A 27,104-nucleotide genomic window follows, 5' to 3' on the forward strand; every position below is an offset into this window, starting at 1 on the left:
TGCGGCGATAAGTTTAATCACAGGAAGTTAAGGATGTCACTTGGTTTTATAGGCGATGATGGATCAGAGTGTCTCTCAACGCTCTGTGGGCCTGTAGAGAGATGATGGTCAGTTGTTGTGTAGGTGATCGATGTTAATGACTAAAATATCCTTTTTAATTTGTTGCTATGCTATGAAACTGACAGTGATGGTAATGACCACCATAGTAACAGTGCTTACTAGTTTGCTTAGCTAGAAGTGTTTTTATTCACATACATTTCTTGTGTATGTTGTAGGGCCAAACAGTACATGTAGGATCATTGTTGCAGCATAAACGAAATTGTTTCCACTCTCTCTCTCTCTCTTTCGCTCTCTCTCTCTCTCTCTCTCTCTCTCTCTCCCTTTTAAGTGGTGTGTGTTCTCCAGAGCTAGAGTTTTAGAACTTTATTAGCACTGCTTTAATGAACATTAGGAGCACATCACAATTGCATTAGGCAGAAAGAATGGCCAGATCATAAAGGCTTGCATTTAAAATAACCTCTAACTCTCTTTCTCTCGAGATTCAAGAGTCACATAACTTTATTGGCATGGATAAGAGAGTCTTTACTTGCCAAAGCATACAGTAGAATGATTATTTTGCAGCCATGAAAATATATGGAACGGCTTCCCTTTTGTCCTTAAATCAGCATGACTGCATGAATTGTGTCAATTTCAGTCAAGTGTCTGTCGATGCAAGTTTTGAAAAGAATCAGGCTTATTCCATCATATTTATTTTTTAACTAATCCTAAAATACATGTAGAAACATTAGTATTGTGTTGTTAAAACATAAACGTGAACTTTTTTTCTTTAACTCTTTCACCGCCATTGACGAGTTATCTCGTCCTTTAAAAAAAACGCTTCCCCGCCAACGACGAATTATTAGGGCAATCATTAGGGCAATGTTGTACAGCAGGTGGCGCTATTACACACCAATGGAAAAAAGTACAGAATCCCAGAACCTAGAACATATATGTTTTAGTGGTTTTTAATGATTGTTCTGAGTGTAATCTGGGCCGAATGTTTGACAAAAAACATTAATTATCTCAGCTGTTTAATCAAAATGATGCATTTTTGAAGAAACCTACCCACATCTACAGAGTAATAAAAAACGAACACATGAAGATAGAAGAATATGGTTTCCTTTGTTTAAAAGCTGAGACTCTTTACTTTCATTTGACATATTGTTTGTCCATATATTCTATACAGAATATTTACTGTGAGCCATTAAATTTGGTTGAAAATGTTAAAAAACGCTGGCATCGGCTGGCAACTTTTTTGGCGAATGAGTTAAAGATCTAACATTTCGTGTGTTTTTTTGACCACACATAATAAAATACATATTTTTTTATTTGGAAATTGGGTGCAATATTGTCACCAGTTTACAGAATAAAACCAAAATGATAATTTACTTCAAGGTCCATTGTGTAATTGTTAAGATGATCTATTCACAGAAATGCAATATAATACACATAGCTATGTCTTCAGAGGTGTATAAAAAATAGAAAAGTATAAATCTACTTATAAAGAGGAGTATAAATTAAGGAGTTTTTGTTGTTTTTATTGCATTAGAATGAGCTACAGTATTTATCTACGTACACCACGGGTCCCCTTACATGGAATTGTTCATGTTGTTTCTACAGTAGCCCTGTATAGAGCGTGTTTTATTATCTCACACAAAAGTAGCTATTTAAGAATCAGTTGGGATATATATGTCTATATAAACAGTAAAATAAATGTCACAATAAAATTCTCTTCTTCATTTTGGTCGTGGTTCTGTCACAGTTTTTGTTCTTTTGTCACTACAGCATTTGACGTACCTTGCAGCCAGGTTTGAGCATGTTGAGGATTGTTCCAATGTGTATGAAAGTCTGTCCCTGAATCTGATGTTGAATCTGATTGATGTCTTTGTGGCGGTTTTGAATCCGGGAATGTTTCCCTCGAAGTTTCTCTCTCTCATTCTCTGTCTATAACTCAGAAGTGATACAGCGCAATTCAGATTCTCTCTTTTTCTCACACTGTGGGGATTATTATGGGTTGTGTTTTAGCTTTGGAAGTCTGCAAAGATTTAGCTATTGTTGAGCCGTCAGTCACCTTGACATTCATGCAAATAGTTCTGTCTTAGGCAGCCGCTAAATGACATAAATCGCATTGTCTTGTGAACAAAAAGACCAGTGACATTTATCAGGAACGTACATTTCGATTTCATGTTTTAATTGTGTTATGTTTAATTTACAGTATATAAGATTCTCAAAATCAGACAGCTCAGATTCATCACCTCATATATGTCAAGCCGAACGCTTCATTTAATTCTTAATTAGAGAAACAAATTGCTTGACGTTTTCTGATCAAGAAGGGAATTGCTGCGGGTGGCGTGAGACGGATCTGACAGGTGAATCCGGCTGCTCTTCACTCTGAAATAAAACTGTTAATATTAGGATGGCTTTCACTAACACAGACCATTTCCCCCGAGTTTAGGGCTGAATCACGTCCTTGTCGGCCACTGGACAAGCTGTCAGAAACTGACAGTCTATTCCCACAGTGAGAATACTTGAAGCGCTCGGCTGGCTGAAGCTGTAACACAGACTAAAAGATCCAACAATATTTGGTCGAAGTTATGACCCTTATAAAAGTAATGTGCCCATTACCTGGAAATGGATACAGTGGCTTGTATCAGAAAGAAGAAACATATATATATATATATATATATATATATATATATATACTGTATATATAGAATGATTAATGTATTCATAAATCATGACATTTACATGGCGCTTTAAGATATTTTGAGGAAAATGGTAAATGCTTGTGGGTAAGCTTTTCTTCTGTGAAAAACAAGGATTATATTTTGAGAAATGTCTCAGTGGTTTTGTGTCCAGACAATGGAAGTCAATGGGGGCCGATGTTTTTTGGTTCTCAACATTCTTCAAAATATCTTCTTTTGTGTTCAATAGAAGAAAAAGTCATAAAGGTTTGAAATGACATGAGGGAGAGTAAATGATGAAAGAATTTCATTTTGTGGTGGATAATGCCTTTAAATGTAGAGATTCTAAAAGGTTTCTTTGTAGTGATGCTAGAAAACAAAGTCACTAACTAAATTGGCCTTTCCATGCCATTCATACCAGAACAAGCCTACTTCTATCTTTAAATAATTTCTCAATTAGAACGTATTTCATTACAAAATGTCACCCGCTTGTGAAAACCCAGCAAAAGTCTTTTTACTGTTTTCTACACAAAATCAGCCAACAGAATGAAAATTCTGTGAAAATACATAACAACAAAGTCTTCAATATTGACTCAATAATGCCATTTTAAAGAGTGAAATTCTAAAATGAACGCTTGAAATTCATCTTCGATGCCTGTTATCTTTAATTGCTTTATGAGTCTTTAGCCTGGGTTTAGACTGGGTTTTCACAGGGTCACAAATGTTTACATGCTGATCAATAATGCAAATGCTAAATGTAGATAAAAACGTTCATTAAATATCACAAATCTGGACGAAAGGTTGGAGACATACAACAAACATTAAACAGACTGACATATATAAATACTTTAAAATGGCTGCATTTTGTTTACTGTTGCGTATCCATTTACCTGCTCTGCGTGTCTGCGCTACTGTTGTTAAAACATATCTGCTGCTTTTAATGCTTTGTGTCTTTGGCGCGAGAGAAGCAGCACACTCGGAGCGGAAAGGGTAAAAATGAACCACGTTTGGCGCTAGATAAAGATATTAGTGGATATAGCGGCAAATGATCAATTACATAAATGTTCCTGAGAGCTCGTGTGATGTGATTCTCCTTTGTGAAGTCCCACTGCTCAATTTAAACAAACGATATAGTCAAATTTTGAAAGGGTTTATTTGTCTACGTCTAGCAGTCCGGATGGAATGAAACAAAGTTCCAGATCCGGCCCACGGTCCACCTATTGAGGATGGCAGCTATAGAAGAACTTTGGGGGTCCCGAAAGAACCTTTCAGCTAAAAGATTTTAAAGAATAAAGACAATTTTTGTGCAACATTACAGCCCAACAACAGACCTTAATTTTTTTAAGTGTAGTTATACCATAGTACTTTTTGGTCATTTTGAATGGACATTTAGTTTAATGACTGCAATTTTGTGCATGTGTGTGACACGCAGGAAGTGAATATCTCATTAGGCTTATAGTTTTTAGGTTGTTATGGGAATTACGTCCTTTGTCTCTTAGTTTCATTTGTTTGTTTATAAGGTTAATGATGTAAAGCTCTAGTGATCTATTTAGTGGGAAGAAAGATCTCATTAGGTGCTCTGCTGGTTTATAGATCAGAAGGAAACAGGTGTGTGTATTTGTTTGTTTCCGTGTGTGCCAGCCAGCCCAACATTACCTGGAAATTATCTCGGTTTATCATGAAACTCTTATATAATCTCCAACATAGATCAATATTTATTTGTAGGTAAAAAAAAAATAAAGTGTACAAAACAATATGACATTCCTACAACTCCAACTATCTGTTTGCTTAAAGCGGGCGTAACACACAGGGTTTCTGCCAATCTCATATTTATCTTGAGTACCTATAGAGAAGTGTGGCATACTTTCTATCTTCGAAGAGTATTTAGTTTGATCACATTTATAAAAGAAAGATACAGCTTTACGATTGTTTCCTAAAACATAGGGCGCATGTGTGGGGGAGGCTGAACCAAAGCACGTGCACACCCATTGTCAACAAAATACAGGCATCAGTTTCACTCACCGCATGTGGTTCATGTCCGGCATCTTTTAGCGCCGGGACGGCTCCATATATCAGTTTCAAACGATCTCCATATCCAGCATTATATCCACAGGTTATGTAAAAATCATCACCCAAATGCAGTAGACAAAAAAACCTGAACTTCGCAAACGTATGCTCTCTCTCTCTCCTGATTACAAGTGAAATGTGCGCATGCTCCTTCTCCTGCTCTCCTGTGGCCGTGCCTCGTGCTTTTCCCAGAGAATTGTCCAATAAGGGACTAAGAAAAGTTGTTACAAAACAGTTTTATGTGTTCAAAAAACTTTCCGAAACCTTTACGATCGCTGGGGGAGTGTATCGAGCACAGAAATACTACGTAATACACCCAACTTGTTTTTTAACTTTGTAAAGAAGTCAGAATGCATGACACATCGTAGCAAGGCCGCTTAAAGTTTTTGGCTAACCTATTGAATTTTTATTTTTTTATTTAAAGATATACATCTGCTTATCTGTAGAACACATCTGTGAAGATATGTAAACGCAAACAACTGAAAGAGGAACGCATTTAAGTTATGATGCAATACCAAGAAGAAAAATAATTTTGCATTGTAATTAAAACAAGCATGATGTGCTGAATTTATTTTTGCTTATGAACTATCTGTTGGTCCAATTTTAATCAAAAGACTATTATCCCTTGTGATGTTCAAAGATCTTTTGAAGAATTTAGATGTATTCTGAGCAGGTACCTTGATCATTGCAGTTCTGTATTTTGATTAATTATCCTTGAAAATTTGTAATGCACATGGAACATTAATTTATTGTCAGGCAACGAAATCATAATCTATTTATATGAGCTGATATACATCTGCGCTAAGACAGCATGAGCTCTCTTCCAAACTCTCTCTCTCACACAAAAATATTTGTTTTGATCTGCTATTCTGGCACCTAAGGACCTTTTCTCTGTGTCCCTGTCTGGGAAGCATTACAAGATGTGCAGGTTAGACCACATGTATAATAGATGGATCTCCAGGCAGCAGGTTACGGACTGGGGGAGTTTGAGTTATGGTTTTTAAAATGTCATACTGTTGATCAGATGGGCTGAAACTTGAATGCATGAAATAGTTTAGGATTTAGCATACAATTCAGGAGGGGGTTGTCAGAAGATTAAAGAAATTTGATATAAATATAAAATCATCCATCCATCCATCCATCCATTTTCTACCGCTTATCCGAACTACCTCGGGTCACGGGGAGCCTGCGCCTATCTCAGGAGTCATCGGGCATCAAGGCAGGATACACCCTGGATGGAGTGCCAACCCATCGCAGGGCTATAAAATCATATTCTTTATTATTAATAACTAAGTAAATAATTTAGTGGTATAACTTAGATTATTAGATGCTGGAGAAGTATTGTTCAGTGTTAGTTCATGTTAGTTAATGCATTAACTCATTTTTGCAAATACAACCTTATTGTAAAGTTTTACCCCTTTAACCTTTCTATTTTTCAATTATTTTTGTCCTTGGGATATATATTTTTTATGTAAAATCCTGTCTACATGGGACGCAACAGACATGACGCGTCATAACAACCTGCGTGTTCTTAATGGGTTGCATCCAGTGTGAAAAAAATTAAAATGATAATGTGTTTCTAATGTGTTTCTAGGGTCTATTGTCATGTCGCGTCTTCCCGGTCTCATCCGATGTAGACTTTATTTTTATCAGACTGTAGTTTTCGCCAAACAGTTTGATATTCATTTACGTAACCAATGAATACGCCAAATAATGTGGTCAATGTTGAATTTCAATTTATTTTACAAATTTACAACTACACAGGCAAACTGCCCTTGCGGAAGATGAAATGTGCTATAAAGATATAAAGCCATTGCCTGTGCAGTTAGCAGTTTATTGTATCTGGCTTCACTCCTGGACTCTTATGATTTTGCAGCATGGACCTGTTCTTGATTCAACCTCAAATGGCCCATGGCGGATGGTTACCGATATTCGAAGTTTGCCAAGTTCATTCCACTGAATCTTTCAAATATATTGTTGAATTCTGTTGGATGCCATTTAGCTGAACTAAATTACCCTTTTTTTTACTTTGTCTCTGCAGTGTTTCACAGAGACAGCTGCTGCATTATTCACTGTAACTACTTTACAGAATGCTGGTTTATTCTTGTGTTGTCTTTCAAAGTCCCTTTGCTAAGATTTTCCAGCCCTTAAAAATCGACTGATTTGTGAGCATAGAATATTATTACTACTGTAAATCAGTCTAACCTAAAATACTTCATAACAACCATGGACATTCGAGTAATTTCCTTTGTAATTCCGGTGATCATTAGTAGTTTAATTTGTCTTTTTTACAGACTTCTACTTATTATTAAAACCATTTTTTATTTTTATTCCTGATAACAGTGAAATGAAATGTCCCTGCCTCAACTCTGTCCACCCACCCCATGCGAGAGAGAGAGAGAGAGAGAGAGAGAGTGTTTTATGTGTAGTTGACCGGTTACTGGATAACCACAAACCACACAATGAATATGAGCAGGACAGATTTGACTGAAATTGCCAACTCTTTTTTAATTACTACACAAACAAACACCAGCTTTAACACCGAGAGCACAACAGACATCAAAACCACAGCAGTTACTGTACCTGAAATTTCAATTCTGTAAATGTACTGTACAATAATATTTACATTTGTCTAATCACATCCCTCACTTAAGATTTACAGTAGAGCTTTGCAAACATCCTATACAGTTTTTTCATGTTATACCATATTGGTGAGATCAGATATTTTTCTGGACAATATCGGCTGTGGTGGGACCTCCATAAAAAATTTTTTTTGGTGACATAAAGCATATTTTTCTCATGCTTCGATAGAGACCAGACCTCATCTTCTAAAATGATCTGGCAGCCATCAGGTCATTTCCTCAGTCAACCTTATTAGCCTCTTGTTGTCATTTGCTGACGTTTAGTGCTGTAATCAGACAGATAACACATTTAGATCGTCTATTCTTGGATTTCCTATAATTCCTCATGCTCTGATTTGGCACCGTGGAGCCCGGGAGATGGTTAATTGCTGTTTTTGCGGTCGCACGTTTAATTTTCCTTTCACAGTCAACATCCTGTAATGGTGTTTAAGCCAGCTGTGGAAAATTTAAATTAAGCTTCTGTTTGAGCCAAATTTAGGTTCGGATCTGATAACTATTGCTCTATGTGTGACAGATTGTGTATTTATGTGTTTGCCGACTGCATTATTGATTGGCTGTAATCTGGTGGTGGCCAGTCACTGGAGTGATGTTCCCTTAGGCTTTAATTATATCCCCATGTGATTTGCATCTCAGTGCTAATCTCATCCCGTCTACCACCCCTCCGTCCCATCACCCCCATGATTTATAGATTTTTTGTCAGTCCCTTTGCACTTTTTTAAACCTGGTACGTTCTGTAAAATCCAGCCGAGCCATGCTAAACCTCAGTTAGCCTAGCTTAGCGTAGCGTACAGTGCCACACATGCTCTATTTGATATCCCCATTGGTAGGAGATGCTCAGTGATGATGAAACTTCCATAACCAGCAACAATTAACGCCTGAAGTTGTAACTGTCCTCTCCACAGCCCTTGGATTCGGAGCTTGGTTTCTGAAGAATCCATGGATTTGTTCGTGTATTAGCCACTGGGGTGGATTTATACATTGTGTTTGTATTTGGGTGACCTTGTAAAATGTTCCATTGATTTCTGGATCCGAAAGAGGCTTTCGCGAAAGCCTCACATTGTCCGGCTTCGCTGGGCGAACTGCCATTCGCCATGAGCTACATGTTGGTAAGCAATGGCCCTTACGGGGAGAAGATTCATCGAGGAAGCGCGCCCAACCTTCTCGTCCCTCCTCGACTTGACACGTTACGACCACTGCGCAAAAGGCTCAGCATGGAGGCCTTAAAAACCAAGGCTCCCGACCTTGGACCCATCAAGTGGCCGTCTATCGTAACCATCTGTAAATGGAAGCAAGGTCTGACTGAGAGGCTTCTGAAGAGACACAGGAGAAGCTGCAGTGAGGTTAGCGACAACAAAGCTTTAGGGATTGCCGTAATAGAGTTAAAAAAAGAGGGATGGTTCACCACAAAAAAAAACATTTCTGTCATTTATTCACCCTCATGTTGCTTAAAACCTACATGACTCTTTCTTATGTGGAACACAAAAGAAGATATTTTGAGAGATTACTTATTTGTGTTCATACAATGGAAGTCAATGTGGCCATGTTGTTTGGTTACAACATTCTCCAAAATATCTTCCTTTGTGTTTAGCTGAACAGAGAAAGTCATACAGATTTGAAATGACATGAGGGCGAGTAAATGATGACAAAATTTTTATTTTAGAATGAGCTTTCCATTTTTAACCTTTTCTGACATGCGGTTTTATGAAAAGCTGTTTTACAATATAACTCTGTGTTTGTCTGCGTTTATCTAGTTTAACTCAAAATGTCTTGCTTTCTCCCCAGAGATTACTAGACAGTCTTTGTCATAGACCAGCATACTTTCCTAAAACCTAATTTTTACTCCCTTAAATAAAATTCCATTTTAAACCTTCAAAACCGGACCACTTTAGAAGAATAATTGTTCCCAATTCTCTGTACGTCCTTTTAAACGCCGTCTCGCTTTTGTTAGATAATAGCATTTTAAGTTCTCTCTCTCTGGTGGATTTTGCTTCCCTCACAGTTTTTATTGAACCGTTGAACTGGTTTCATAATTTCTGAAGTTGATTATACAGGCCTGGCTGTCGACCAGAACTGTTCAGTGCATTAGCCTTCGAAACATCTTTCAGAGAGGCAGCCAGCACTCAGAGCCATATTCCAGTGGAAAGAGCCTAATGAAACTAATCAATGTGAGAGCTGTCTTCTGGGTTTAGAAGAATGACGGGTGTCAGACAAGTTTGGAGGTATATTTTGGATGCAAAAATGTAGACTTTCTGGAAATCTTGGTAATGAAAATAAAAGTTCATACAAACAAATGAGGGAGGGCATTAAGAGCCTTGAGCAAACAAACAAGCCATTGAATTATGATACGGTCTCTAAGGAGCTGAAAGTGTATTCTAGTGTACACTAATGATGATTATTATGGTGTTGGTGGAGCTTAATGCAAAGGCCATGAGCTGTACTCAGGGAGTCTCATCTTGTTTTCAACAGCAAGGCTCTTTCTTCTGAGGAAGTACTGGCTTGTCTCCTCTAGCTGTAGAGCTCACCTCTGCCCTCGCATTAAATTATAATCACCCCAATGTTTAACTTTTTCTTTCAAAGCTCCCTATGCTTCTCAGGACTCCCCTATAATCCAATTAGCAAAACCCAAGAGTAAGTTTTCTAAACTTTTAAAACTCTTTAATATGTAGTTCTGAAAATACTGCACAGTTTGTGAATCTAAAGCCATCATGGGTGCATCAATATTTTGATTATGCAGATGTTTATTTTTAGTGCTGATAACTACAAATGGGTAATTGACAAATGCACCTATCAAGATTCATCTTTCTTATGCTATTTATATTATAAATATTAATAATATAAAACAATATATTGTAAATAATTTGTTTTCTGTTTTTTGCTTTCACACGATAGAACACTTAGTTTGGTTTATTTGTCAACTACCCAAATAAAATATTTTACCAAATATTTTGTTTGCTGTGTAGTTCACCACAAATGACACTTATTTGACATTAAATAATCATTCAAAACTTATGTAAATCATTCAAAACATGTATGACTTTGTTCTGTAGAACACAAAATAAGTCATTTTGAAGAATGTTGGTAACCAACTAAATCGGCCCCATTGACTTCCAGTGTATGGACACAAACCACAGAGACATTTCTCAAAATATTTTCTTTTGTGGTCCACAAATTATGAATTTTCCCTGTGAGAGTCAACTCAGTTGAAACAATTGAATTCTGCTCTACACACTTTAAAGTCATGTATTTTCATGTATGCAATAAAAACTACATCGCAACAGACTACAAACTACAAGTACAAGTACCGTATACAAACTAAAAAAGTGTTAAAGTGTAGAGACCAGTATCCTTATTGATATAACGAATTCATAATAGTCATCGGTTATGAAGTTGCTACTAAAGATGTTTCACATTAGTCACTTATTCTGTTTTAAATAGAATGCTGATGTTAAACTGCCTGTGTACTGTAGTAGACAGCAAGGCATCTTACAAAGTTTTAGATAGCGTGGATGCATCCAAAGTGACTTTAAATGCTTGCTGCAGCTGCTGAACACACATCTCTCTGTATTTAGCGTGTGTTAAATGCTGACTAAAGTTTGTCACTTTATTTGATAACACTGTCTCTAAGATTAAACTTTACAGTAACTGCTGAGCAAGGTGAAGCTCAATCTGTAAACACCCACCAGCTGTAGCTCCATCCTCATTACCTTTAATGGTCACGGACCGAGTGTGTGCTCCGCTGGCAAATCACTGTACTGTCATTTCTCAGAGCTGCCGTTCTCAGCAGAGGAGCTGTATAGAAGTTTCACTTACTCATCCTGCTACATTTCTTTGTCAGTTTCATTCAGTCCTGTGTAAAGAAGTAATTCAGAACGGAGCTGTCAGAGGAACGTCTTGGTTACGTCTGTAACCTCAGTTCCCTGATGGAGTGAACGAGACGTTGTGTCGAGAATGACAGATGGGGTTCGCCCTTGAGAACCAATCAACTCTGACTACTATAGAAAAGGCCAATGAAATTTGGCGAATTAAATTTGCATGCCGGTCTCCGCCCCCGGATGTCCGGTTTAAAAGGAAGCCGACGTGCAGCATTCATTTACTTCTTGTTCTGAAGAGCCTGAGATCCTCTCACGACTGCAGCAGAATACGATACGTGTTTGTGGCATAAGGGATACAACGTCTCGTTCCCTCCATCAGGGAACTGAGGTTACATACGTAACCAAGAGATTTCCCTTTCTGTCGGTTCCTGGATGTTGTGTCAAGAACAACAGATGGGGTTACCTATGGAAAACGCCACAACTGTATCGTGTCACAATCTATAGCGAAGCGATGGTAACAAGCCTGGGCATGTCAGCTCGAAGCTTTCGCGAAACTGTAACCTTCCAGTGTGGTGGTCGGGGGGTTCCAGAGCTTTGTTGGAGAAAGATGGGTACAGCCCTGACCGGTAACCTTTCACGGATGGAGGCCTAGCTCTCTACTGGAGAGAGGCCGTCCGGCTCGGGTTTACACCGGGTAAGCGCAACTTCCTTAATCAGTGATGCGCTGCAGAGGCCACCTCCTACCCGTGGGGAGGAATATGATGGACATAGGTATGGTCTCGTCCTTGGAGGAGAACGCATGGAACGTGGGGACTGAGTATTTCACCGCGAGGTGGAGGTCCACCTGGGGAAGCTCATGGGTTACCAGGAGTGGGAACCATTCTCATGAGGATAAATCAGACGGAACAGCCCACGGAGGGGGTGTTACAGACGTCCGGTAGCACTAGGTCCGGCTATCTGTGATAGTTCATATGGTATCCCGGCCTAAGGGGGAAGGCTGCTCTGCCCAGCCAACCCCCAGGGGGTGCTTGCTTAGGGATGGATGGAATGCCTGTTCTTAACCAGTGTTTGGGTAAGAAGGAAGGTTGGTGAGATACCTTTTCTTAGCCATATGTTTGGGTAAGAAGAGAGGTAGATAGCGCACTGACCCAACCTACTGTAGGGTGGAAAGGTTCTTTCGCAGGCATACGCCCCCCCCGGATGCCAGTCCTACATGTCGCCACGCAGGACGTTGGCTGACACCGGGTTTACGCGAAGGTTTTTAACCCTTGCGAAGGTGTTTAGGCGTAGCGAAACATTGGCCTTTTCTATAGTAGTCAGAGTTGATTGGTTCTCAAGGGCGAACCCCATCTGTCGTTCTCGACACAACGTCGAGAGACCGAAAGAAAGAGAACTACTTGTTTGATCCATTATAGAGTCTCTGGAGGGTGAACAAGATGAAATTTTTTTTGGAAGATGTGTGCAAGAGAAAATTACTCTCTGTATTAGGTTTAAAGTGTCAGAATCAATATACAGGCCGATTTTTGGGGCCACCAGTCCACTCTCAATGTTTAAGCACATGCGCCACCCTGTGGTGGCTAATGGAAACTACAGGTTTGGCATTTGACACCATTTCGAAGTTGTCTCTAACATTTTGTTATTATTTAGTGTGAAATCCCTAATGCTAAGTAGCAGTTGTCAGGGCTTTGTACTGGTGTTTTTCATACATTATTTTAACATTGTTAACACTACGTGTGCTTCACCCCTGACCACTTTTTCAAGTTATTTTTGGATTATTGGATGGCAAAGAGGCATATGGTGCATCCAGGTTTATAGCCTGTGCAAAAAGTCACTCTGCAAAAGATAACCTAACTTGCTCTTTGATAGATTCTCTTGTAATTTGTTAAAAAAAATCCATTACTGATTCAGAAATCTTTGAGTAAAATTCATTACAACCTTCCCTTTTAAGGGTTTCTTTCTTCCATCCTATGATCTAGAATATGGCTGTCAGATTGTATGTGGGTTCTCCTCATATGTATGTCCTCTCTCTAAGGTAAAGAGGAAATGGGCTCTGGACCATAATGGTTTTTACTGAAGCAATAAATGAGCTGTCACACACTGACAGAACCATTCAAGCGCTTAACCTCTGCACTGCTGCCCGGCTTCAGGTTTCAGGGACAGGCGACAGTTAGGGGAGATTATAGATCTTCCAAAGTTCTTGTGTCTTCATAAATGCATTTGGCAGTGTTGAGTACCACTCAGAAAGTTGAGAATGGATGTTTAACTGCAGTTTTAATTTTTACAATATTATATTGAATCACTTAAGCAAAAATGTATAAGGAGGAACATTTAGTCAACAAAATAAAAATATGGCAGTATACTGGAAAATACAATGCAATGTATTACATAAGGCAGCAGAGTAAATTACATTTGGGTTTACTGTATGCGATTTGCATGCAGATGGCTTTCTGCTGCTTGCAAACAGACTATTTTGAGGAAACAGTGCATTACCATTGACCTGCCGCCCTGATTCCACTCGCAACACTGAAATACGATGCAGCCTGCACTCTCGCTCGAATCCAAGGGAAATCATCAACAATATCATTTCTAACATGCGTTTTATTGACGGAAATACATCGTAATCGGCTAAAATGAATGCGCAGGTCACTTTACATGCTCATCAAGTGCGCGCCCGGGTCTGCATTGCTTTCATATTCATGCCAGCCCCGCCAATGTTTGAGAGCAACTGAAATCAGGCCATCTCCTTCAGGTAGTCTCAGGTTCGGTAGCCAAGTGCGCACCCGGGTTCGCTTGACAGCTTTCACATTTTTCATACGAACCGCGCCCCGCTACGAACTTAACTTTAAGTGTGAAAGCGACCTTAGAGAATTTGGACATGCGATAGCCTGAGAACAATTCTTCAATAAATAATTAGACTTATTATTCTAAACACTCACAAGTGCTGTAGTGGGAATTATAAAGTAAAATAATCTATCATTCATCTGCTGGACTGCTGGAACAGCACCTGACTCTAGCTTCAGACACAAGGTGGAAAACCTACAGTGGCCAAGTGCAAATAAATAATGCAAAACTTACCTGCCAGTTTGCTGGTAACTTTGTCAATAACTTCATGATTTGAAACACGTTTTTTAAATTGAAACAGAATGGTGAACTACCAGTCAAAAGTGTGGACACCTACTCATTTTTTAATATAATGTAATTTCATCTTAGAATAATAGTAGTCATGCAAACCACGATGGAGTTCCTAAAGCTATACCTCTGTACACTGACTCTTACAACCTTATGAGTTGCATTCTGGGATGCTTTTCAAACATTACAAAGATATTAAAGGACTTCATGTGTATGCTTGGCACATCTTGGCTGTTTTTTCCTTCACTATCCGGTCCAGCAATTTCATTTCATCTTTATAATTCCAATTTTTGCGCAGACACAATTTGTCTTTGTCCACAAAAGCATTTAAGCTTTTGACCTCTAGTGTAAATTAAATGCACGATTTACCTTTCTAACCCTGTAGAGGGAGAATTTATTATCAAACCAGCGATGTGTGCATTAAAATTACATCCACACAGGTGCCATGTTCTCTCACCCCATGAGTGTGTCTGCCTGAGTGGGTGCTGCAATGTGTCTGTGTGTGTGAATGTCCAGACCGACCACCTGTCACTGGATGGTCTCTCCAATGTAAGGAGGGAAAAAAATCATTTGACAGCTTCGTATGACATTTACGACTTGGTATCACAGCTTGCTGGCATTGATGACTAGCATTTGGCTTTGGCACACTACACACACACATCTTGAGGCTGTCGTTTTGTCGGTCATTGCCAGTGATAAGTGATGTTTGTCATCATGTTGAAGTGTGAAAGAAGATGTACAACACTTTTATTTTGAAACTGAAAAATAGCTGACACTTTCACACAGGTCTTAATGGAGGCTTGCTGATGCTTTAGCAGCTTGACAGATTGGCTTGGCTACTTGGCATGTGCATGTTGTGTGAACTTTCATTGTAAATATTTATTTACTTTAATAAATTTAAGATAAACATTAAGATAAATAGATATATTTAGGATGATGTCTATTGTAACCGCTGATACATTTTTTAAACAAAATTTTGAGACTTCTAGCAGTAAGGTTGAGAATAGCAATCAATGGCTCACTACCCTCTCTCTTTCGGAGCACAACGGTGGCTGACACAGGTCCAAGATGTCGTCACGTTTTCTCTTTAACTTATTTACGACCCGCGGTGTATGTAAATACAAATAGCTCATTCTAAGGCAATAAGAACATAATACTTCATTATGTAAGGTCTTTATACACATCTGAAGACATATTATGGTTATTTTATTGCATTTCTGTCAATAGATCCTTCAAAAAAATTACTCACTTGACCTTTTAGAAATAAGTTGACAAATACAGCATAGGCCTAAAGTACATGTGTCCTATGGTGTGACAGCTAAAAACTGTTAATATTATATTAATAATATTTATATTTATAATATTAAATGAAAAGATTAATATTCATTGTTAGTTTTCATTTTTTTTGCCGTCACACCATAGGACACATTTACGGTATTTTTGTCAAGTACCCAAATCATTTGTGATTTTTTTTGACATCCCAAACAACTCGCGATGATCAAGTTGATAAAATTGTTGAACCTTTCAAACAAACAGCAATGTGCTTACATTAGTCTAGCTTAATGGTTTGAGTTACTGAATGTCACCATAATTTAATTGGAAGGTGGGTGGAGAGAAAACGGCATGATTGTAGTATCTGATAAATCGAACGCCTCAATGGTGTCATTAACTACACTTAGAATACTTACACAACCACACGCAAGCCCACACGCCACCAACGCCACAACTAAACAAATCACTAGAGCTCACAGCCTTCACTGTTTTATCTATTTCCTCCAAGCTACCTACGATGTATGAGAAAGGATTGAAAACCATTGCCAAGCAACTCAAATATTGAGTCCTTAGCTGATATCAAGATCTCAGGTAATGTTTCTGTAAAGCTAAATATTTTTTTTGGCATCACTGGCATTAGTTTGGTAAATAGCTTTTTAATGCATCATTCAGGCTGTACTGTGGCCTTGATACCAGTAGATGGGGTGGATGTACACTGCTTGAGCGGACCATGAGGACGGAACTCAAGGACTGATCCTGATGTAGCTGCATGGTTTAACTTAAGCGTTTAAGCATGAGTTGCTCAGCAGGAAGTCTTTAGTTTTGATTAAATGTGACTAAAGTGGGTTATAAATAGAATGAATTAATGAGCTTTACAGGCTATTGTGAGATTTATTGTGAATTTTGGGGTTATAAGTTGAACTGGTGTGACGCGTGCGCAAGGCGTGAGGTAGTTCACGTAGTTCACGAGAGACCTATATATATATAAGCATGCATTTTCTTTGATCGAACCGTTCCGAGTAAAGAGCCTATTCCTTTTATCCGTACGCCCTTACACTATGTTGCTGTACTGGGATAGTTCATCAAAAAATAAAATCTGTCATCATTTGTTCACCGTCACATCATTCACTCTTTCTTCTGTGAAATACAAAAGAAGATATTTTGAGAAATGTCTTAGTGATTTTGTGTCCATACAATGGAAGTCAAAGGAGCCAATGTTGTCTGGTTACCAATGTTCTTCAAAAGATCATCTTTTTGATGTCATAAATGACACGAGGGTGTTTGAAATGACACGAGGGTGAATAAATGATTTTGGGGTGAGCTGTCCCTTTAATTGTTAGAGCATTGCGACTGCAGTGCGAAAATCTTCGTTTTTTTATTCCCAGAGAAAATCACATACAGATAAAATGTATACTTTAAATATGCTTTGAATAAGCCAAAATTCAATAGACAATATAACAATTTGATCAATTTATTTTACATTGAAATCTTTTCTGATTAATTTTTACAGCTGTTGAATAATAGCAATACTCTAAGTGACTCAGTGTTGTACAAAACAAATTTGACTACAGTTAGAAGGAAGGGTTTAGCATTTATTCCTATGTATGGTAGACTATGTGGTTGTATTTCTGGAGTAGCTACGAATGTCGCTTGTCCTTGTCTGAGTTTCTGCAAGAGATCATTTTGTCATGTTGAAAACGTGCAGCTGTCACTTAGACATCCATCCCTCTGATGGGGGGTTTGGGGCTGAGGTAGACCACTCAGTCCCTAGCTGTGAAGGGTTCGATTGCTTGTCTTGAGCAAAGGATGCTGTCAAGTTACACAGCCAGTTTAATCATCAGTTGACAAAGAGCTTTCACACACTCTCTCTCTCTCTCTCTCTCTCTCTCTTATTCCCTCTTGCGCTCTCTCTCGCTCTCACTGCTGTCGCCTAACTAAACATAAAACATGCCTAGTGTCTACAAGTAGCCAGCTTTCTCCCTCTCTCCCCCTTCGCTCTCTGACGCACACATACACACACAGCCCCACTCACTGTCGAGAGCACCCTGCTCAGATACCGCCCAGAGGAGTGCCGCTCACCACAGCTGCGTCCTACTTGCTCCCTGTGCCCGAGCAGAGATACAGGGAGGCAAAAGAAACGGGGCAAGAGAGAAAGTGTAGCTTGTATACGGGATGACAGCGTACCTGAGCAAGCAGCAGAGCTGTTGCGTGGAGATGCGTGGCCGTGCAGGAGACCGCGAGGCGCCCTGCTCCTGCAGTTGGCAGCACGAACCTCAGCACGGATACGACTACCACCCTCACCTTCGCCCTCGCCTTCGATGTCCACCCTGCCTCGCCAGCGGGCCAAACTTATGGCCTCGCGCTCAGAGAGCTCCTGGAGGAGTCCAAGCCGCAGCATGTCGCGTGCCAAAGGGGGGAGCTGCGATATGTGGGCGGAGTGCAGCTGCCATCCAAACAGCTGGCGCGAGACGTACCAGGTAACCGGTGCCATCTGGGCTTAAGTAGAAGAGAGGTGATGGGGACGGAAGGAATTGAGGTAGTTGGATGTGAGGATTAGTGAAAAGTGAAAGAAGAGAATAGTAAGTGTTGTAGAAGTTGCGGCACAGCTGCATTTAGGACCTGAATGGCAATGTTCTCTCTCTCTCTCTCTCTCTCTCTCTCTGTGTATTTTCTGTAGGACACACACACTCTGTAGTGTGAGGTCCTGAATTTTGATAATACATACTGTATGTGAAAACTGCTTGAAATGGAAGATGGCCTGAACACACTCTCAATTTAGATGCTGGTTGTTGTTCAATATTCGGTATGTGGTGTTCTGTATATTGCAGTTATTGTGGAATTTTGCTGGGGTAAAAGATAGTTTGCCCACAGATTATATTTCTATTATAATTTACCCAGCCTTATTATGTTGCAGACTTGTATGGCTTTATTTCTTTGGATGACGTACCATATGTAGAAATAACTCAAGGACTAAATGTCCAAGCTCCTATTTTTCATATCATAAAGATGAAAAGATGAAGGTAGAAAGCCTTTTTTTTACTAAATCACTTATAAGTGCAATTCTGTCTGTTCATGCAAGGATATTGTATTTCGATGACTTAAAATGTATGACTACGTATCATATTTTCATGGGGCTTTCTGTCCATTTCTAAGCTTGACCTCTAGTCCCCATTTACTTTCATTATGCCATAAAAGCTTCTCTCACATTTTGTAAAACTTTTTCGGTGTTCCACATGAAACAGAAACCTGCGTTTATAAGAGGAGGGTGAGTGAGGATGACTCATTTTTGTTTTTCTGGGGTGAACTATCCCTTTAAATGCATAAGCTCATGCTATTACGAGAGCCCCCGTTCTGTCATTGTGTTCATCCTTCTCTGCTGTGTGCTATTACTTTGGTTCACATTAACATACACACATCATGACATTCGGAGCAACGGTCATATTGTATTTGCATGAGAGGGAGAGAGAGAGAGAGATTCAGAATGGCAGCTAAAGACCCTAAATCAGACCAATGCATCACACCCCATCAAATGTACTAACACAGCTGGACAATGCACACTACAAACCCACTTTTTATGTGTGTTTGTTTGTGTGTACGCATTCTTATTTCAGTAGTGTATTATCTGTGCCGGTTTGAATTGAAACTCCAGGATTATCCAGTTAAGCAATCTCTTGCATTTAAGCATTCAGTCCATATAACATTTATTTTCCACATTGCCTGCTTTGGCCAGCACGGGTATCAGGTAAATGCTCATTTGCAAGTCAGGTTCCTCATGCAGAGTTCTATTTTTGTGGCACGCGGAGTTGCTTCCTATGTAGAGCGTTCCAAAACAGTCACACAGCAGTCTATACAGGCAGCAAGGAAGCTCACTACGTTTTAGACAGAGCTTATAACGCTCTACGATTTACTCCTATTTCGATTTTGTAAATCTTTTGATACATAGGATCACAAACAGGCACTATATTTACTGTGCTGTATATAGAGTCAATAGAGTTGTGTGTACTGGCCCCTGCATAGTGTAATGTCTCTGCAGTTTTGAGCTCTTTTTAGGCTGTTGTTGACTATTTCATCTTGTGAATTATTGACAGTGGTTTGCCAGGTCTACGTATAGTTTGTGTGACCTGAATTATTGAGAAAGGTAAAGTGGGACAGAGCACAAGCTCTGAACGCTGTTGCAGGAATTTTGAGAAGCATAAAACACATCTGCCGACTAATCATGTTTTTGCAATTTTATCTAGGATGGATTTTGCTTAAGGAAATGTTGCACTAACTTCTTAAAGGCTCACTGAAGTGCCTTGAAACGCGCATCATTGTTTGATGCGTTGAGGTAACTTCAACTGAAAAATGCAGAGAGCGTGAGACGTATTGAGTGGCCCCGCCCCCTTTAAAATAACTAATAGCATTTCGTATACGAGACACTCAGCCTGGCAAAGCTGCATTTTACAGCGTTATAGCCACAGGGGTGTAAAAGTCTATTGAAAAGATTAGGAAGTTCGGTGATACCAGAGCTGTCTCATTTAAATCCAGATTTTTATGTTGGTGAGTGACACTGGCGTTTGTCTTCTCCTTTATTCATCAAGGAGCACACTTGCGTGCAATTTAGACTTTAATGTTAATGCCGTCTGGATCATCCACTATCTCCCATCTAGTGCACTATACGTCATTCACCATGTAGGACACAATAAATGTGCAAACATGTGGCTGATATGAGGCGCCGCTTCAGCGGGGGCGGGACTCTTCGGATTCTAAAGCAGATTTGATTGGACAAGATCTTTGATGAGAGGCTGATGTTATTAAATTCCCAAATATTTTTTGAGCACATGTCAGTTTTGAACAATTATTTCTTCTAAATGCAATTTTTTCTTCAGCACTGAGGAGCATATCAGTTTATTGACGTCTTTAAAGTTTTCTCTATTGTGACTCTTTTCTTTTACAGTGTTGTCCTGTAAGATCCCTGTCATTTCTCTTAATTCGGTTTCACAATCTCGCTTAGCTTTTGTTTCAGTAAAGAGTCATTTTATGCATGTTAATTGAATAATTTGTCGTACAGCAAATCAAAAGTGTAATGTTCTCAGTATTATTAAAGTTTATATCTGTATCTCATTGGCATTTGTTCATGGCTATGCAGTTCCCACAGTTGAGGTGAATTGCTTGCACTCTTATGTGCAACTTTAATTATTTCCTTCTACTTATTAACCTTGGTGTTGATGAGGGTCCTTGGTTATGCCATATTGTATTAGTCATGTTTTGGCTGAGCTGAGTTGTGATGCACTTCACAGTGATGAGGTGATGAGACTCTCTATTAAGTTTTTAAATCTATCAAGCATCCGCACTGCAGTGTCTCAGAATGTTAGACGTGTCCAACAGACCTAACTGGAAACTATTACTGTTTGTCGTGATATCCAGATCATCCATCTGGTACCATACCTGGTTTAGATTGCTGATACGATGAGTCCTTTCCCAATTCTGCAGAGGCAGAACCTGCTTCAAGTAAAACTTCTGCACCAGTCAGACTCTTCAGTAAGAAGATTGATTCACCTTCAACCAAACTATAGTACTCTATGCTATATGCCACGCTTTGCTGTTTTGTGCTATTCTACATTATTCTGCTCTATATACTACACTACATTCTATGCCAAACCATACTATACTCCAGTATTCTATACTAGATAACACTATATTGTTCTATAGGTCTTTCCAAACTATGTATTTTAAAGAGCCACCCAGACAGGTAATCTTTCTTAAGGCCCATCAAACTATAGTTATAGATAGAAATATGAATAAACCATATACATTCATTATTAACTCAAAGTTTGAAACTGTACTGTACTGTACCACACTAACCTACTCTATATTATACTATAGGGGTTTCCATAGTATTTCTTTCAAGCACCCACTCAGACCCACATAAATATTTATATAGATAGAACTTTGGAGAAAAAAATTTACATTCGGTATATACCACAGTTTGCAACTGTACTGCTGTAAGCTGTACTAAACTATACTATACTGTGTTATGTTTTGTTATAATATACTAAATTATAATACTGCAGTTATGTACAGTATACTGACTATACTAAGATGCATAATATTTGCAAATTTGTATTGGCATATTGTTGATTGGTTGCTGGGCTTGCACTTTGATGTAATGACTAACCTCTGTGCTCAGTCCTGCCACGTGAGTGTTTGTGGGCTGAGGCCACTTGTGCTTTGCATCAGTTCCTTCAGAGGCACTCAAAGACGCATACGTACAACAAGAGACAAGCAGAAGCTACTTCAGTCCATTGTGTCTTCAGAGTGAATTAATGGACGGACACAAACAACAACAAACTGTGTGGGCCCGTCTGAAAGCTTTCCCTACCCCATTTTATCCAATTAGCGATTGTTCAGCTCAGCAAGGGTACTTTGTTTACATCCTGAAAACCTGCCGACTATGTAGGATTTGCATGTTGCTCATAGAGCATGTTGCTCTATGTAGGATTTGCATGTTGCTCATTTACCTTTACATTGCTGTGGTTTTATCTAAAGCAACCTACATTGCATTCATCAGTTCATCCCTTGGAATCCAACCCATGACCTTCTGTTAATACTGTTATCAGAGCTCTGGTCCTCTCTCACTCTCCGTAGCTCTCATCAGCTCCCCGCAGTCTGCTCCTCTGATTAGCAGCAGAATTGAAGAGACGCGTGTCAGTCCAACAGTCCGGTGCCCCGCTGCCTATAAGCTCATTAGCAAGTGATGCGCACAAAGATGTCCTCGTTCCTAATGTAGCATGTCGGTCTCCAGCATTCAGAAGCATACTGAATATTCTGGATCACAATTAGCTGTCACAAACACGTTATCTTTCCCCAAACAGTGATTATGCATGCAGGCTCCTCTAGCTTTGAAAAGGTCTTGCCATTTCAGCCCCCTTTTGATGTCAAAGTGACGCGTAAAATTTGAGAGGCGGTGTTGAAAACCCAGCACACTTGGGTATGAGTTTGTGTAATGTTTCCTCGAACTTCGCCATCTCATGTCACATAGGATGTACTATGGTATTTTTGTCTGGTACAGTATATGTTTTTGGAGGACCAATACTGTTTGAATACTGTTTTTATGCAAAGCACCATTAAATTGATCATTTACTCACCCCCTCATTTTAAATCTGTTTGACTTTCATTCTGCAAAAAAACACAATAAGATATTTTGAAGAATGCTTGGATCAAACGACGGCAGTACTCATGGACTTAAATTGGTTTTGTGTCCATACAATAGAAGTGGATGGGTGCCGGCACTGTTTGGTTACCATCTTTCTTCAAAAAAAATTATTTTGTGTTTTGCAGAAGAAAGTCATAAGGTTTAAGAGTAAATAATGACATTTTTTGATACTATGACTATTACTCAGATACCATAACTATTCCAGTTGGTGTATTTCATTTACAGCAATTTATTTGTCTGTTCATAAAACATTGATGACTCCATGGACATCCATGAATTATTATTTAGTCACTGTTGATCAAAATTTTATTTGCATGTTGTTTGCAATGCATAATGATTAAAGCAGTTGTCACATTTATATATAATTCCACTCACTGTAGCAGAAGCATTTAAAGGGGTCTTATGACACGGCTCAAACAAATATTATTGTTTGTTTTAGATGTAATAAAATGCATACACACATTTAAGGTTTAAAAACGCTGTATTTTCCACATACCGTGCATGCTTGTGTCCCCCCTTTGCCCACCTCTCTGAAATGCGCAATTTTTTTTACAAAGCTCATCGCTCTGAAAAGCGAGGTGTGCTATGATTGGCCAGTTAACCAGTGCGTAGTGATTGGTCGAATACTGCAAGCATGTGACGGAAGTGTAACATCAGGTTCCAAAGCGATTGTACTAACAGCTACGCCCATCTTACTTGCGTATACATTTGGGCGGTCTTAGTCAAATCATACCACAAACTGATGTAGATTTGTGGGGGTGTGGCTACATGAGGAGTTTCAGGCAGGTCTGGTTGAGCAGTCGCTTTTAGATAGAATGCATCTTTTGTTATGACACTTTAATTTTTTTAATTTTATAATTGCAATCTAATACATGCATGGGCAATTTATAACACACCAAACACACAAAAACACGTATTCGTGCCATATGACCCCTTTAACAATTATAGGTTAGAAATTAGAATTGTGCCGGCGGCATTACAAAATTCATGCTCAGGATATCATGCTATTCATTATCACTTAATGAGATCTAAGATCTGAGTATCTTCTGCAATATAATGTATGGAAGAGCTATCTTAACTTTGCGTTGTCATCCTTCTTGAATATTGGAGTCATTTTTCTGAGCGTATTTGTCCCAGGACACAGCCTTCTCATGAGTCACTTTTGTGGAGCTGGCCAATATTGCTTTTTATCACCCAGAGAGAAATAAAACTCAGCTGTGCTCATTTACGTTGGGTTTGCCTTCTATTTTCGACCATCAACCTGTCAGACTAAGAGATAATGCCACAATTATAGCTCTTATAATCTTCTTAATGTTTGTCTGCCGTGGCACGATCGGCAGCTTCCGCAGATAATTGTAGGCTATAGCTTCGGTTCAATAACATTTTTTTTCACCAAACAAAACACCTTGTGTGAGAGATGCCTGCAATATACTTGAAAACAAACACATGTACTGAACTCAAGACTCTTAAACATCAGTGACAAAACTGGAGTTTTTAATTAGTTTTTTCGCCTAAGTGTGACATGTAGTTTCAAACTCTTTCTCTCTCAGTCTCTCTGTGATTGAGGCTAGAGCTCTCAGGGCGAGATATATAAATGTAATTAGAATCAGTTCGCTGTAAGCAGGGACAGCCTCAATCTCTGCTGTCGATCGATCTTTTGGTCACAGCAACAGGCCGAGCTCCTGGGGAATTGTGTAGCAGACCATCTCTGAATGCTTCTGTAATGAGCCTCATGGCCTCCAGCTGAATGAGTTTGGGTGTTGTGTTGTGTGGGTATCAAAATGGAGTGCGTCATCTCTGCCTATAGTGCCATTGAACAGTACCTTGTAATGACTGCTTTCAAACAGACTTCACAAACATCTGCCTCTGTTCAGTTAACAAATAATTCAGATTCAAACTCAACACAATATTAGTTCATCCAATAGTGTTGTTTCAGGCTTGTTGGGATGCTCAAGAAACGTAATGTTTTAATAATGCCACATAGTCTATGCATTGTCTGTGCATCTCAAAAGAGCAATGGGGAGATTTTAGCGGCATCTAGCAGTGAGGTTGCGAATTGCAACCAACGGCTCACTTCACCACTCACCCCCCCACCCCACAGTGAACAAAGCTTTTTTGCCTCTTTGACTAAGAAGATAAAGTATTTAGAAAAAGTGCTTGTGACAAGCTGAGTGGGATGAGGGCCGTGATGGAACAGCGCGAGGCCGGTGACGCGAGTGATAACGAGCGTTGCACCCGTCTCGCATCTCCAATAGAGGAGCTCCGGAAGCATAAAAGGAGGAACACAACTGTGAAAGACAAGACAGAACCATGTCTGGATTTTATGTTATTTTTTATTATGTTTGTGTGGCCGCCAGTCGACCGTGAGGGAGCTGTCGGCACTTTACTTTAGTTTTGTTGTTTGTTTATTTTATTAAAAGTTCGCCGGTTCCCACCTCCTTCTTCCTATTCCTTAAAATTGTTACATATAATCCAGGCCTGGTTGTCTCTCATCTTTCACGGTTGTCGCTCCTCCTTTTATACTTCTGGAGCTACTCCGTGAGAGATGCGAGACCGGAGCAACTAAAATTAAAATTATAATTTTAAACTTTGTCCAAAGGACAAAGGATGCGTTCGGTGTAGACATGGTGTAAGGTAATAAAAACATCACGCTATATTATGTAACACCTCTGCAAACATTATTATGTATATTATATTGCACTTCTGTCAATATATCCACCAAAATATCTCACAAAGCACCTTTAATACTGCCAAAAAGTTGTATTGTTTACAATTAAAACTGCAATCCATACCTTTTTCCTGTCTATTGCCATCTCAGTTTAAACGTTAATCAGGTTAAAGTCAAATGACTTTAAACATTTACCATAAAATCACACCCAAATCAAAATTATAAATAGTTGTATAAATAGCTTTCAGTTGAGAATTCTGGTAAGAAGAGGAGGTTTTTGTGTACTTGCTCAGTATCAGATTTTTGTTTATTTTTAACCAAAACATGTACATGCAGCTTTAACTGACAGCTTTAACCTTTATGTTTTGAAGGGCAGTGTGGATTTATCGCTGTTTCTTCCCTACGTTGTTGTGTACTGTGCAGTAGCCTGATACAAAGATAACGTATTGATATATAAAGAGTTTGACATTAATGCAGGCCAGAACAGCAACACAGACGCTAAAAGAAGAAAACATTCATCAAATCTTTTGATGGAGGGGTTAACTTGAGGGCATGTTCTGACGTGGTGAGTTATGGTGCTCATGCAAATGATGCAGGACCAGGTTCTGTTTTCTATTATCATTGACTCTCTCAAAAAAAGACTACTTTTTTCATATAGACTTCGATGCAGTGTGCACTTCTTTTGATGCACGGTAGGTTAAGAAACAGCGTTTACACTCACAGCAACCGAATAAACTAAACTCTGATATCTGACAAACTCAAGTGTGAAGGGCCCCAAACCGGCACACAAGTATTATTTTAATAACTTTTAGTTGATACAGGTGGCATTGATTTTCAGCCTCTAAGTTGGAAACGTGTGCGTGTCAGAATCTGAAGTCACAGTCTTTTTTGGTTTTGTCTTCTTTTGTCTCATTGACCTTTAACACAATCGGGTTCCATGCTCTTTATAATTTGCGTTTGGTGTGAACCCAGCATAACAGTTATCTCATGCACATTCGGATACAGCAACACAATTCCTCACTTTATGAATGTAAAATATTTATATCTCGAGTGATCGTTGACATTTTTTGAAAAAAATTCAGAACAGTAGTTTGGGTTATAACACAGAGCTGTTACACAGCATGAGGATATATATCCGCATTACAGTTATCTTAGTTGTGAGCTTGTTGTCTGAGCTATAAATGTTTATATCTAAGATATTTTTTTGTATTCAACCATTCATCTGATCAACGAGCCTGTATGTGTGTGTAAGTGCGACTGTATTCCATTGCAGCGGGTGGTGTTGTTGACTGTGTCATATAAAGTTGTATCCATCATCATATCATCGGTGAGCTCAGCGGTGCCCATTACGCCCTGCTGTATCCTTTTATAAAAACTAGGCCAGTTCACACATCTCCAGTCCATTCTGATCTTTATCTCTTTCTCTTTTCCTCTCCCTCCATCTCCTTCCTTTCTCTCTTTTTACAGGCAAGCCCTGCTCCAATTATTGTCAACACGGACACTTTGGAATCTGTACCTTACGTGAGTTTCATTTTTTAATAGATTTTTCCTTGTTCATGACATTTCTGTATGTGCGTGCGTGGGAATTCAAGTGGC

General features: G+C 39.1%; 1 protein-coding gene across 23 annotated transcripts in view; it reads left to right on the forward strand.

Moving 5' to 3' along the window:
- The window catches only part of dlg2 (discs, large homolog 2 (Drosophila)), a 192,135-nt gene that overhangs the window by 97,526 nt on the left and 67,505 nt on the right, over window positions 1-27,104 (forward strand). For 20 of the 23 annotated variants that reach the window (XR_008905064.1, XM_056735915.1, XM_056735918.1 and 17 more), the window contains one exon: window positions 26,976-27,029. The exons of 2 other annotated variants lie outside the window; for them this stretch is intronic. Coding sequence is in view for 20 of the 21 variants with exons in the window: in XM_056735915.1 (XP_056591893.1) it covers window positions 26,976-27,029 (54 nt within the window). In the remaining variant the exon portion in view is untranslated. Of the gene's footprint in view, window positions 1-17,748; window positions 18,123-26,975; window positions 27,030-27,104 lie in introns of those variants that run through there. One more of the 23 variants, XM_056735930.1, reaches the window with a different exon arrangement.

Source organism: Triplophysa dalaica, chromosome 22 (genome assembly GCF_015846415.1).
Source record: "Triplophysa dalaica isolate WHDGS20190420 chromosome 22, ASM1584641v1, whole genome shotgun sequence".
NCBI lineage: Eukaryota > Metazoa > Chordata > Actinopteri > Cypriniformes > Nemacheilidae > Triplophysa > Triplophysa dalaica.